This window comes from Rattus norvegicus, chromosome 6, assembly GCF_021556685.1.
Source record: "Rattus norvegicus strain SHRSP/BbbUtx chromosome 6, alternate assembly SHRSP_T2T, whole genome shotgun sequence".
Taxonomy (NCBI): Eukaryota; Metazoa; Chordata; class Mammalia; order Rodentia; family Muridae; genus Rattus; species Rattus norvegicus.
In genome coordinates, this window is record NC_141539.1 from 123,833,488 (window position 1) to 123,846,980 (window position 13,493).

The 13,493-nt window shown below is 43.7% G+C and overlaps 1 protein-coding gene and 1 long non-coding RNA gene across 4 annotated transcripts in view; one reads left to right on the forward strand and one right to left on the reverse strand.

Annotated features, from left to right (window-relative positions):
* Kcnk10 (potassium two pore domain channel subfamily K member 10) overlaps positions 1 to 13,493 on the reverse strand; it is a 134,137-nt gene that overhangs the window by 65,578 nt on the left and 55,066 nt on the right. For all 3 annotated transcript variants that reach the window (XM_087554612.1, XM_087554613.1, NM_023096.3), the window contains 1 exon segment: positions 11,050 to 11,384. In XM_087554612.1, the coding sequence (XP_087410738.1) occupies positions 11,050 to 11,384 (335 nt within the window).
* LOC120103597 (uncharacterized) lies at positions 5,778 to 11,056 on the forward strand. Its single transcript, XR_015622540.1, has 3 exons — positions 5,778 to 5,878; positions 10,209 to 10,274; positions 10,821 to 11,056. It is a non-coding gene; the product is annotated as an uncharacterized LOC120103597 (long non-coding RNA).

Below are 13,493 nucleotides of genomic sequence, written 5' to 3' on the forward strand. Positions count from 1 at the left end.
TTACTGGTCTACGAAGGCAGCTACAGAAGTTCTAGTTCATGGCAGTATGAGCTTACAGAAAGCATTAGAGAGAGTCTGAACTTAACAGACTTAACGGTTGAAGTGTTGCTAGAGGCCCCACCTTGGCTTCATTGTACTTGACTTCATTTGCTCGACCCCTTGTTGTTCAGCTTTAACCCCAAATTCATGTTATGCCCCCAGCCCAGTAAAGAATGAGTCCACGCATACGACCAGCATATCTCTGATAAGCACAGTTTGATCAAGGTGGAAACAAGGAAGTTGGGACTCTCGGGAGAAAGTTCTAGAATACTTTCAAAAGTATTTCAAAAGCAGTAGAGACAGCATTTGCAATATGCTAGACTCACCGGGTCTCACAAAAATCCTGGATTCTAGGACAATATTCTCAAATGAGATAACAAAAGACAGAAGTGATCTGTTTGGGCTTAGCGTAGTTGGTAGAGGCAAAATGAAGATGGCTTAAAGCCTTTAGCGCTGGCCTTCTCCTGTCTCCTGTTCTTTCACTGTCCACGACGATACAAACGATTCATAACTTACGTGACTGCCCCCATGTTAAAGGAGTCTAAAGACAGTCTTCATTTGCTCAGTGGTCATCCTGAACCCATGTGGTATTCACTTCTCCCCATTTCCGTTAAGTGAAAGCAAGCGTTCTCAACACAGACTGAAAGCTGTTCTTAATAATAGTGCTTGCCACCACCACCCCTGCCCCAGCCTTGTTCGCACGCACGTCTAACACCTGTGTTCAGACGCAAAGCCATATTCCTGTAGAAGCTGGCTAGCAACGAATCATTGCCGTCTACACTAGACTCATGGATACGTGACCCCATCTCAGGGGTCACAAAAGTCAAATTTAAGACTCGCTCGTTCCACTCCTCCATTGTTGGTGGGGTTGCAGACTGGTACAACCATTCTGGAAATCAGTCTGGAGGTTCCTCAGAAAATTGGACATTGAACTGCCTGAGGATCCAGCTAACCTCTCTTGGGTATATACCCAAAAGATGCCCCAACATATAAAAAAGACACGTGCTCCACTATGTTCATCGCAGCCTTATTTATAATAGCCAGAAGCTGGAAAGAACCCAGATGCCCTTCAACAGAGGAATGGATACAGAAAATGTGGTACATCTACACAATGGAATATTACTCAGCTATCAAAAACAATGACTTTATGAAATTCGTAGGCAAATGGTTGGAACTGGAAAATATCATCCTGAGTGAGGTAACCCAATCACAGAAAGACACACATGGTATGCACTCATTGATAAGTGGCTATTAACCCAAATGCTTGAATTACCCTAGATGCCTAGAACAAATGAAACTCAAGACGGATGATCAAAATGTGAATGCTTCACTCCTTCTTTAAAAGGGGAACAAGAATACCCTTGACAGGGAATAGAGAGGCAAAGATTAAAACAGACACAGAAGGAACACCCATTCAGAGCCTGCCCCACATGTGGCCCATACATATACAGTCATCCAATTAGACAAGATGGATGAAGCAAAGAAGTGCAGGCCGACAGGAGCCGGATGTAGATCGCTCCTGAGAGACACAGCCAGAATACAGCAAATACAGAGGCGAATGCCAGCAGCAAACCACTGAACTGAGAATAGGACCCCCATTGAAGGAATCAGAGAAAGAACTGGAAGAGCTTGAAGGAGCTCGAGACCCCATATGTACAACAATGCCAAGCAACCAGAGCTTCCAGGGACTAAGCCACTACCTAAAGACTATACATGGACTGACCCTGGACTCCGACCTCATAGGTAGCAATGAATATCCTAGTAAGAGCACCAGTGGAAGGGGAAGCCCTGGGTCCTGCTAAGACTGAACCCCCAGTGAACTAGATTTTTGGGGGGAGGGCGGCAATGGGGGGAGGATGGGGAGGGGAACACCGATAAGAAAGGGGAGGGGGGAGGGAGATGTTTGCCCGGAAACCGGGAAAGGGAATAACACTCGAAATGTATATAAGAAATACTCAAGTTAATAAAAAAAAAAAGGCAGAATTATGTAAGTCAGAATTCAGTATTACCCCAAGCCTAAAATAAATACTTATGTGTGTCTAAACTGTTAGTAGATAAGTAATTAGGTAAATGAAGGAGGGATAGATAAATTTTGTATATTTCTCACATAGAATAAATCTAAATAGTTGTACTGAGAAACATAAAATAAAGAATATTTAACTTTTCTCTTTTTTTACTTTATCTTTTGAGATGGAATTCATGAGTTTATGTGGTAATTTTTTGCATCTATTAAAATGTATACTTATGAGAAAAAAAAAAAGACTTGCTCGTTCCGTGAATGGGAGTCTGCGTGCTTCCTAGTCTTTCGAACCAATCACAGTGGACTTCATCCAAGCCAAGCCTGTCTCCTCAACTCAGGAATAGAGCATTGTGATTTAAAGAAAAGAAGAAGAAGAAGAAGCAAGGTTTCTGGAGCCACGCAGTCTTGCCTGCATCTCAGTTCTGCCACTGACAAAAGCTTGAGAACTTCTCTATTCCCTGGCGGCTTACCTCTGAGGATCATGGAGGGTAGATGAGGCACCCTCCCAAAGCTTAGGGCAGCAAGTGCTGCTGAAGGCTCTTAGAGGGCAGGCAGTATCTGCTGCATACTCTTACCTCATACTTTTTTCTAGAATTGCTAAAGCCTAATATGGTGCCAGCTTCATGCCATGTAGCCAAATATTAGTTATAAAATGAATAGCATGGGTTAGAAATAATAACTGTAAAAGCCATCATCAAAAATCCATTATTCTACAATATATACAGCAACCCTTTAAACAAAAGCCAACACGGGCACGTTTGGGTGGACGTGCAGATTCACTAGCATTTATTTCTGGGTTCTGGCATTGTTTTTCTGAGAGTTTTCGGGTTTTGTTTTTACAGCACCGAATCCTTGTTTGCTAATTCGTTTCACAAGGCCTTGCCAATTTCCATTAGCTCTTTAATGTCTGGCTTTAAGGTGTGAGATCCTTTTCCCCAAACATTGACAGAACCAGCAACCCGAGGGGAGAAGCAGTAATAATAATGAAGTAGAAGCCTGTAGAGGCAGGCCACGGGCTGGAGGCCCCATCTTGCACATGCTGAACAATCTTCTGCGTGACTGACTTGCTGACGAAAAGGCAACCCCTCTCACTGCCCATCACCGGCCAGGGAGAATAATGTCACCCCTCAGAGCTGTGTCCCTGGGCACTACGAACCCAAACATCACTGTCAGAGGTCACCTGCTGGCAGGACTGAGGGATAAAGAGCACTCTAGGGGAGAGACTCTGGAATCACAGCTGATGTATGAATATCTCAGAGGCTATGTGCATGGTGGTTTGAAAAAATATGGCCTCTGTAGGCTCACAGGGAGTGGCACTATTAGGACGTATGGCCTAGTTGGAATTGCTATGGCCTTATTGGAGGAAATGTGTCACTGGTGTGTGGGCTTTGAGGTTTCAGATGCTCAAGTCAGGCCCAATGTTACTCGCTCTTCCTGCTGTAGGACGAGCTCCTTCTCCAGCACCATGCCTGCCTGCATACCACCATGTTTCCTGTCAGGATGATAACGGGCTAAACTTCTAACTGTGAACCAGTCCCAATTGAATGCTTTCTTTCATAAGAGCTACCGTGCTCATGGCGTCTCTTCATAGCTATAGAAATCCTTAACTAAGACACTATGCTGTCCTTACTATGTTTCCTAAGCATGTGGAGACACAGGGGACCACAGAGACCAAGGGACTCTGTTCACTCACAGACAGGACAGAAACCTCATTGGGAGAAACACTATTCACAATAGGCCAGAAATGAAGGGCTTGTAGTTCCTAGTGACCAAAGGATTTTCTGGAGCCAGGGACTCAAGCTTGGTAGCAAAATGTTTGCCTAGTCGTTCAACAAAAATATAAAATTTTAAGAAAAGAGTTTTTTGGCCAGGCATGGTAGCACGTGTTTGTAATCGCTACCCTCGGGAGGTAGAGGGCCTTGGTTTTCTTGTTCACCCTCATTTTACTTACAAATATTTACATCATACTATGCATAAGGCTTGCCTCTCCCTTTATCTATAAATAGAACGTGTTTAAAGGCAGGACACTTTGAAAGGGCTGAAAAATAATCAACAAGTACCCCAGAAGCACAGAGCAGGTATGGTAGGTCATCTTACTTATAAACCCCAAATGCACAAAGACCTCTCATGTCTCTGATTCACAGTCCAATCCCCAGGAACTGGGATCGTGTCTGGCACACAGTGGACCATGAACACAGTCACTGAGTGGATGAGTCAGTGTTAGGGCTTAGCAGAAGAAAATGGCGACCCCTACAGCCTTAGAAAATGATCAAGGAACATGCAATTATCCCACATTGATTCTGAAGGGAAGGCCGTGTCTCCTCTACCTCATCCTACCGTCAGAAGAGCAGCTGGGCTGGGGAGATGGCTCAGTCGGTAAGAGTACTTGCTGTTCTTCCAGAGAAGCCAAGTTTAGTACCCAGCAAACCCAGACTCACAACCTCCTGTAACTCCAGGTCCAAGGGATCCAAAGCCCTCTTCTGTTCCCCTCAAATAAACACACACACAGAGAGAGAGAGAGAGAGAGAGAGAGAGAGAGAGAGAGAGAGAGAGAGAGAGAGAGGACAAGAAACAGCAGGATGGAAATAGACCCTATCATATACTCCATCACAGTCTGGACCAGGCCCATGTCAGGCAAATGGAAATTATGGGATTCTTCAGACAGAAAGACTGCCACAAACAGATGGCGCCAACATTAAGGTCAAGGGGGTTCCAAGAATTTATGCAATTTATTTTAGGCAGCGGTGAAGTGTGTCAAAAAAGTTGGCTTTCAGGCAGTGAGGTAGCTCTCTGCCTGAAACAGATCATCCTCCAGACAGCTGAAACATCTTTCCATCCCCTGTCAGTCTCTGCAGCCTCCTCAAGATTTTATGCTTCCTGGATTGCAGAGGATGGATGTTTTATGGCTTTCACCAAGATTAGTCAGTGCAGAAGTGTCTGGTGCAATTGCACTAGGAACAGGAAGATAAGCAATTAGGACACCTGAGGGGATCGGGGATACAGACATTCTTGGGACAAAGTGACTACCATATCACGTCCGTGGAAACTCAAGTTCAAAACCACATTTAAGTTACCTCACTCCACAGCAAAAGAAAGACACAAGCATGGCTACCTTTGTTCATTCCATTGCAGTCCTTGCAAGTCTCACAGGAAAAGCAAGACAGACAGTTGGTCTCTGAGTGCCAGTAGCATTCGGGTTCTCTACCAGGCATCCATCACTCCAGTATTCTCTGGAACCCCTGTGAAGACTGACTACTCCCTTGACAGTGAGGAGGAGCCTTAGGATCAGTGGGTAAAAGGGCAAATCCACCCAACATTCCTACCCTTTGCCCTCCTTTACACTATGTGCAATGTTCTAATATCTCCCTCCTCGTCTTTCAACTTCTCCGTCCTCCAAATCAACTTCCTCTTTGGTAAAAGGTTGGTTTTTCTAGCTACCGAGTCCCCAGTTCCTATAGTATAAAATGCAAACTCCTCTGTAAATCTGAGAGGGACCAATCCAACCCATCCCATTTTTTCCTAGTTTGTCTCCCCACCTCTTCCCATCCATTTCAGTTCAAACAACTGACCACTGTAGCTCTCTCTCTCAAGCCACTGAGATGCTCTTTGATGTCTACCATATGGTCTACCTAATGAACCTTCCCATTGGTGGAGGGCATGAGATTATGCCATAAAAGTACCTGGCAACAAATCCTGCATCTCTCGCTCACTCCCCAGGTAACCCTGAGCTTATAACTTCACCCCCTGGTATCCTGTTCCCCCATCTGTAGGGGAGCACAAAAGACAACTTTGCTGGGATAGTTCTTGGAGTGAACAGAGGTAAATATCTATAAATCATCCCTAGGTCTATGATTCTCTGGCTTCTTTGGGAACATTTTTCAATTAGTTCCAATCCAGATAGTCCAAATTATTGATTACATGCTTCTTCCTTTATGGCTTTCTGACATATTTGTTGTTAAACTAGACTGTCCCTTATGTAGAATTCTGTAAGGTATTTAGTGGTCTCTCTGGCCTCTACCCACTATATATCTACAGTACCTTTGCTGTGTGGTAACCAAAACAATGTCTCCACATACAGTTAAATGTTACCACAGAGGCAACCTCCACACCTTCATGCTTTCCTTGGGAAACACTGTTTTAAGCTTAGGGACATGGCTCAGTGCTGGAGCACGTGTCTGTTACATGGTGGGTCCTGGGTTTAATCTATCAATTCTAATACTGCCTCATAAAAGAATGACTGCTTGAAGTTCCAAGAGAGAAACACAGCTGCACCTGTCGCTAGCCTTTCCTGAAGACTCTTCATGTACCATAGTCTAAACTCTTTCTGATGGATTATTGCTTTTAGCCTTCTAGCACCCAAAGGGCAGGTTTTATATTTTGTTGACAATAAGATTGGAGCCTAGGGAGGCGAGGAACGTACTCAAGTTGTGTCTTGGTCTCATCCTGTCTAACTCCAGTGCCTAACTCATAACCTGTTTGCGGAGGAGTTTTGTAGCAATTCTGAGAATGAGCGTCTAGATGGATGTGTGAATGGATGGAGTGATGGATCTCAGCTAATGCCGTCTCTGGAGGACAGTGAAGTGTCAGTCTCTCAGGGGTCCCATGCTACCGAGGTGATTCAATTTATCAGGAAACCCATCCCCAGCTTCGGCTTCTCCAAGCTATCTGGGCATTTTTGTCAGAATGGTGCCGTTCTGAGAATTCTGTTTGGTCTCAGGAATCCAAACCACACTCTATCTTTGCTTCATGACAGTTTCATGCCATCTGTCCAGAAAATCAACTTTTCTCTCCCCTGGTCACTCCTTCTGGACGATAGTGAGAGGCAGTATTTTTTTTTTGTAACAGGTCACAACTCACAGAAAACCCTTCCTGAAGGAAAGCCACTTTTAAATATGACACTTGTTAGAAGCTCTACCCCCAGTGCTGTGCGGGGACAGTGTGCAGCCACTGCCCTGCTCCACACGCGTGGTTCTTGCACACATAGGAAGCATCAATACTCAAAGGACAAACATCTGAGTCTTGATTGGCACGTACATAGTGATTTAAACTACTTAAGGTGTATTCTGATAAAGACTGCACACTGACATAAGAATAAACACCTAAGTCATAGTAGATAGAGATCAGAAGATACCCCAGATCTAAGTAAGACTCAGTGAGTACAGAGAGAAGAAACAGAAAATGTTTCCTGCTAGACGCAAGGCACTCCAGGAGGTTTTTACTTTCCAAGTGAAGGAAGGATTGAATGCAGACAGGTATTTGAGAGAGAGAATCAAGTTCACCCGAGAACAGGATTTGTGGGTTCAATGAGTGAGGCAGGTTAATATCTGTGACTTTGAGTCCCAGATGGCTCTGACATTTTAGAGCTTAGGAAGTTACTCAGTCTCTTTTAGAATGTGTATCTTCATTTAACAAGTGAGGGCAATAATGCCAACTTAGAATACTGTGTTTCATCACCATGAAGTGTTCCCCAGGAAGTTAACTTAAAAGAAAAAAAGTGTTATTTTGATCACAGTGGGGGGGGGACTTCAGCTGTGGTTGCGTGGTCCCATTATTGGGGTCATTACTGAGGCAGACGGCAGGAAAAGAAGCGTGTAGTGGAGTAAAGCTGCTCATCTTACGGTTGCTAGGAAACTGGAAGGCAAGACAGGAAGAGCATGCCGAGACAAGCAGGTGCCATCAAGGTATGAATCCTTCCGTGGGTCCAGCCGTTGATGAGATTAGGTCCTCACTGTGCAGTCACTCTGAAAAGCTCTCCAGGTGTCACCCACACCTTCAGTTTTTAAGACTTTGAGGATACATCGTCTAAACCCATGCAGGATTTGTTCAGGAGATTGAATGATGTAATCTACGCAAAGTGCCCACTTGGCTATCGAACCTTGTCAGTGGTTATCGTAGGTGTGTGCACACCCTGTGCAAGAGAGGGTCCATAGAGATAAACCATCCATGGCACAGTCTCACTGAGTACACAGAATGTAAGGCTGTAAGAGTTGACCTTGGGGGTGGGAGAATAGCTTGGTTGTTAAAATGAGTTCTATAACCAGAATCCATGAAAAAACTAACAGCAAACAATTTGGCAAGGTAGCATACATTCGTAATGGCAGCCCTGAGGAGCAGAGACAGGGAAGATCCCTGGGCTCACTGACCACTCAGCCACACCCACTTAGCTAGTCCCAGTCCAGTGAGAGAGCTCAAAAACAGACAAGGTATATGGCTTCTGAAGAATGACACCCAATGTTGACCTCTGGCTTCTAAATGTGTGTGCATGAATGCACACATGCATATATATGCACACACAGAAACTACACATGCATACACACACACACACACACACACACACACACACACACACACACACACACACACACATTGATCCCATAGAAATTGAACTTAGTAGTTATGAACTCAGTTGGACTGTGGTAGTTATCAGAGGCTTGGGCAGTGGGAGAAAGGCTGTGAGGAGAAAGCTTGACTAAGAGTACTTAGTTCTAGTGAGGTGGAAAGAAATGTTCCCAACGCTATAGTACACTACAGCAAGACTACATAGGAACATTGGTAGAAAACCAGAAGAAAGAATTTGGAGGCTGGTGAGATGGCTCAGTGGGTAGGGGTATTTGTAGCCAAGCCCAGGGATCTGATTTCAATTCCCAGAACAATATGTGAAGGGGAAAACTGACCCTTGTGGCTTGTCCTATGATGGCCACAAGTGCACTGGGGCACACACAACCACTACCCTGACACACATGCTAAGTAAGTAATGTGAAATAATTTTGAATGTTTCCTTTATGAAGAGTGATAAATATTTAAGAAGATAAATACATTTACCCTGACTTGAACATTCTGCAAAATATTGTTAGGAAGCCCGTATATGGTTTCATAGACCACTTAAAGTAAATAAATATAAAAGACAAACAAAATAAAACTGAATAAGTTTGGCAAAGACATAGGTTAATATTATCAGAATGGGGACTCATATGCTCTTCCGTATCAACCTTCATTTGTGCCTCTGAGTCCTTTCATAAAGTAGAGGATCAAAACCTGGGCAATAAAACAACACTTAATTATTGGCTGGTGTCTGAATTAGCTCCGATATCTTGTGACATCACCAATATTTCAGATGTGCTTTGATATTTCCCAAAGTATTTAGCTATGAGGAAATAATCAGACACAAAGCGACATATACATACATACACATATACATACATATACATACACATACATACATACACATGCAAGCCATGTTCCCTTTCTTCATGATTCCACTGTCTAAAGAAGAAACTTAACGTGACTTAGAGTCTAAATTTTAGACTCAAGACAGATTATCTTTCAGGCTATGACATTCACTGCAATTAAATATAAGGTCCCCGGGCTGGGGATTTAGCTCAGTGGTAGAGCGCTTACCTAGGAAGCGCAAGGTCCCAGCTCCGGAAAAAAAAAAAAAAAAAGAACCAAAATATAAGGTCCCCACTACACAGCATGGGTAAATGTAATTATACTTTTACATTAAAATAATGCATAGTTATTTCTCTCATTTTATCTGGTATAGAAGGTCTCAGATTCTACATTAATTTATACATCATGCTCATAACACAGATTCGATAGCACTTTTTTTTTGTTGTTTTGTTTTTCCACAAAAGTCAGAGTAAAAAGTCAAAGACATCCAAAGAATTGAATTATTATCCAAAGAAAGAATTATTATGAAAGAGTGACATAATACATTGCCCTTTTATTTTAAAGTTTTATTTTTCATAAAAACTGAAGAAAGGCAGTATGAGATTATATTTATTCACAGGGAAGAGAGCTCGATTTCCAACTTACTTAAAAAGGAAGTCAATCACATCGTCGAGACAAGAAGTTAAAAGGTTGGTTGTCCTGAGGACGCCAAATAGTAGACAGCATCTGCATTTCCTTGCCCTGTCCATATCATTGAAATAAATAAATATGCCAGCCCAGATCTGTGAACACTGTACAATCCTGAGACGTGCCATCTATTAGAATTCTAAGCCCTTGACCCCAGAGCCAGAGGATGTAAGAAATGCAAGCCATCTTTTTTATCCCTCTCCTTCCAAACCCTAAAAACCCCAGAAACACAGGGGTGGAGGGCTCATCCCTGCATCCATGAGTATTACTGCCTTCCTTTCATTCTTCCTAGCTCAAGAGGCTGCCTGAGGAGGAGCCCTACCTTCTTCTGAGGCATCTCATCTCCTTCACTTGCGAGGTAGGAGTCCTACAGCAGGCTCTCAACCATTTCCCTCTCCTCCTCATGCCTAGGCCTTTGCTATCCCCATCCACCTGTGGCCAGCCCACCCCACCTCTGTTGATGCTGCCTACCTTCCTCTGACTACATCCCACATTCTCTACCTCCATGGTCTGTGGCTCTTTCTCCCACTGATATTCAGAGAACATAAAGGCCTTAACACAGCGTCTGGCATGTGCTGTTTTAAAACAACCAGTCTGGTAATGACTGTTACCATGGTATTTACTATTTCTCCCCCATAAATGCACTCAGCAGCTCCCTGGAGGATTCACAAATTCCTTCTTCCTCTACATATCTGCAGATCGTTTTCTTTCTCATATTCCTTGACACCGAATTGCTTAATATATCCATGCTCATTTACACGTCTTCCTTTGTTTAAGGGGGCACCCTGCTGTCCCAGCTCCCTCCTAAAGGGCTCAGGCCAGAGTTGGTAGTCAACATGTATTGGTGTTCTTGAATCTGAAAGATCTAAAATCCTTTTTGCTTGCTTCCACCTCTGTCCACCAGATCTGAAAACACGTGATACATAACGCAGCCTAGTCCCAGTTGATGGTCCCTCTTCTCCCACATTGGCACAACCCTCACTTGCTGGCTTCGGTGAAGAATCACACATGTGACCTCTCCAGAGAAGACTTCCCTGACCACCAAAGACAAAACTCAGTGGCCCACAATGGCAACATCCACCCCATCATCCCTCCCCAACGGCTGCTGTATGCTAGGCACACTCTCAGCTCACCTGGATCAGTGTCTCCAGTTCCTGGGGGCTCACACAGATATGATCTCTCAAGAATTCTGCCTTCTCCAAGGCAATTGTGTTCTTCTGACTGCTCTCAAAGGGCTGTTCCAATGCCCGGAAGACAAGGCCACCGGTGACGAGGTAGACCACGACCACCACAAAGATGGCAACCACTGTTTTCCATTTCATAACTGTTTGCAGGCCTCCCTGGGAGGCGCCTTCCATCCTGGCTACCACCGTGGCTCTGGAGGAAATGGAGAGTCGAGGAACAGGATGGTGCCCGTTAGTGGCACTCTTGGGCTGGCACACTGGTGGGGCTGCTGCAGGCACGGCCACTGAGGAAGCAGGTGGAGGAGAGAAGAGAAGAGAATTCATTTATAAGAACAAAATGCCAAACTCATCAGAAACAAAGAACAGATGTCTTCCTTCAGCCGCCTTTCCAAATGTGAGGATGAAAAGCTGGTTCACCAAGCCTGCAGCTGGGGAATTTTATTAGTTGTTAAGTATCTGATTTTTGTGGTTGTTGTTGTCTTAATGAGTTCTTAAAAGTGAGCATCGAGAGTCCTAATTCTACAGGATCGAGTATCAGTCGAGTTTAAAACACTTATATTTTCCCACATGGATCCAAACTGTAAAGCTATCAATATTTATTTATACCTTATCTCCTCACTCAGCTCCCATGTTCAAACAGGTACAAACCATCAGTTTTGAAAAACAAGCATCTCATTCAGACTAAAGGAAAAGAAACAGAACAATGATACACCGCTATTCTGTCCCAGTACAGAAGCAAAGAAGGGATGGACACTAAAAGCCCATCTTGGAAACAGGGGAGAGGTGTAGCATCCCATATCTATGACCCTAACACTGGGGGGTGGAGACAAGAAGATGCCTGGGGTTAGTTGGTCAACAAAAAAAGGGGGAGTTATTGAGGTTTGATCTTTTGATATGTATTATAATGGTAAGTACTGGCCCCCAAAAGCCTAGATGCTCCCAGGGACTAGAGTCTGCAAACACCCAATCATAACTATGTAAATATTAACAAGTAGCCAAGTAAAACTATACAACAATATCCAGGTATAACTATGTAAGCTTGCCCTCCAAGTTCTCCCAGTCTTGGGTTCCCAGGCTTGAGGACTGGAGGAATCACCAGGAGGGAGAAGAAGATAGAAAGATGAAAAGAAACCATAGGCTAGGAGTCAAGAAAGCATAGCCCTGAGGGCTGGCCAATTGGAGTTAAGAGCAGCCCAGACGAAACATAGTAATACCTCAGGGGAATCCATAGGAAATAGAATTTAATAGCACGGAACTAATCTGCCCAGCATTAGTTCTAATAAGGGCTTATTATTAAAATAAAGGCTGTATGTGTCTTTTATAAGAGAACTAAATGGTTAAAGGCAGGGTAGAAACCCCAGATTGGGATTAAAAATTTTTACAACACTGTCTCCAAAATATAAGGTGGAGAAAGGTAAGAAATACCTGATATTGACCTCTGACTTACACACACACATGTGCACACACAAGAACTGACACACATACACACACACACACATACACACACACACACAAACAAACACAGGCATACATATTCACATGCAAACAGACTGACATACAAACACACATACATGTACTCCCCACCCCACCACCACACAAACACAGAGATGAGGGATGCAGACATAAAAGACTGTCTTGTCACAAAAGAAACAAAGAAGCTGGTCCTTTGCTAAGAAAGGGGAGTCAAAGGTCAGACATGATAGAGAGGTTTGGGACATTAGAAGAGAGGTAGCTACAATTGGAGAAGAAAGCCAGAGTGATGGCTTATGTCAATTAGCCCTCTTGCCTGAAAAAATGATAAGGATAAACCAGATCCCACATGTATTGCCTAATAAAAATGCGATGACTTTGTTGTAACCACTCCTGAGCTATTAGCAACGGCATTTTTTTTCTCCGATTGTCATCCAATAAGAAGCCACTGGAAATGACTTTCCCCCTGTTTCTCAGAACACAGAATTCGTTAAGGTCTCTGGTTTTCTATAAAGGCAATTTCATTACCTTAGAAATAAACACATTAAACTGGCAGGTTTTCTGCCAGAGCAGGAGGTTGGAGGTAGTACCATGTACTACAGATATCTGCCGTATGCAGCAATGAGAAATCAAGGCCCTTGGATCTGTTCTTGCCTTTATTATCCTGATTCTCATTATGCCTCTGCTTGGGCAGACCCCTGGCTGTGGTGTAAATACAGTCTTAGCGCACACATGTGACAAATCATATCGCCCCCGTGAGGGTAAGCAGTTCCCTCTCTGTACTGGTGCTGTCAAGGAGATTTTATCCAATCATTCTTCCTTGAAAACAAGCCTGATCTTGATCACACCTGGCTAGAGGGTTGGCACTTAGAAAAATCTGTCTATAAATATATGTTCTTCTGGGCCTTAGAAATTTGTTTTTC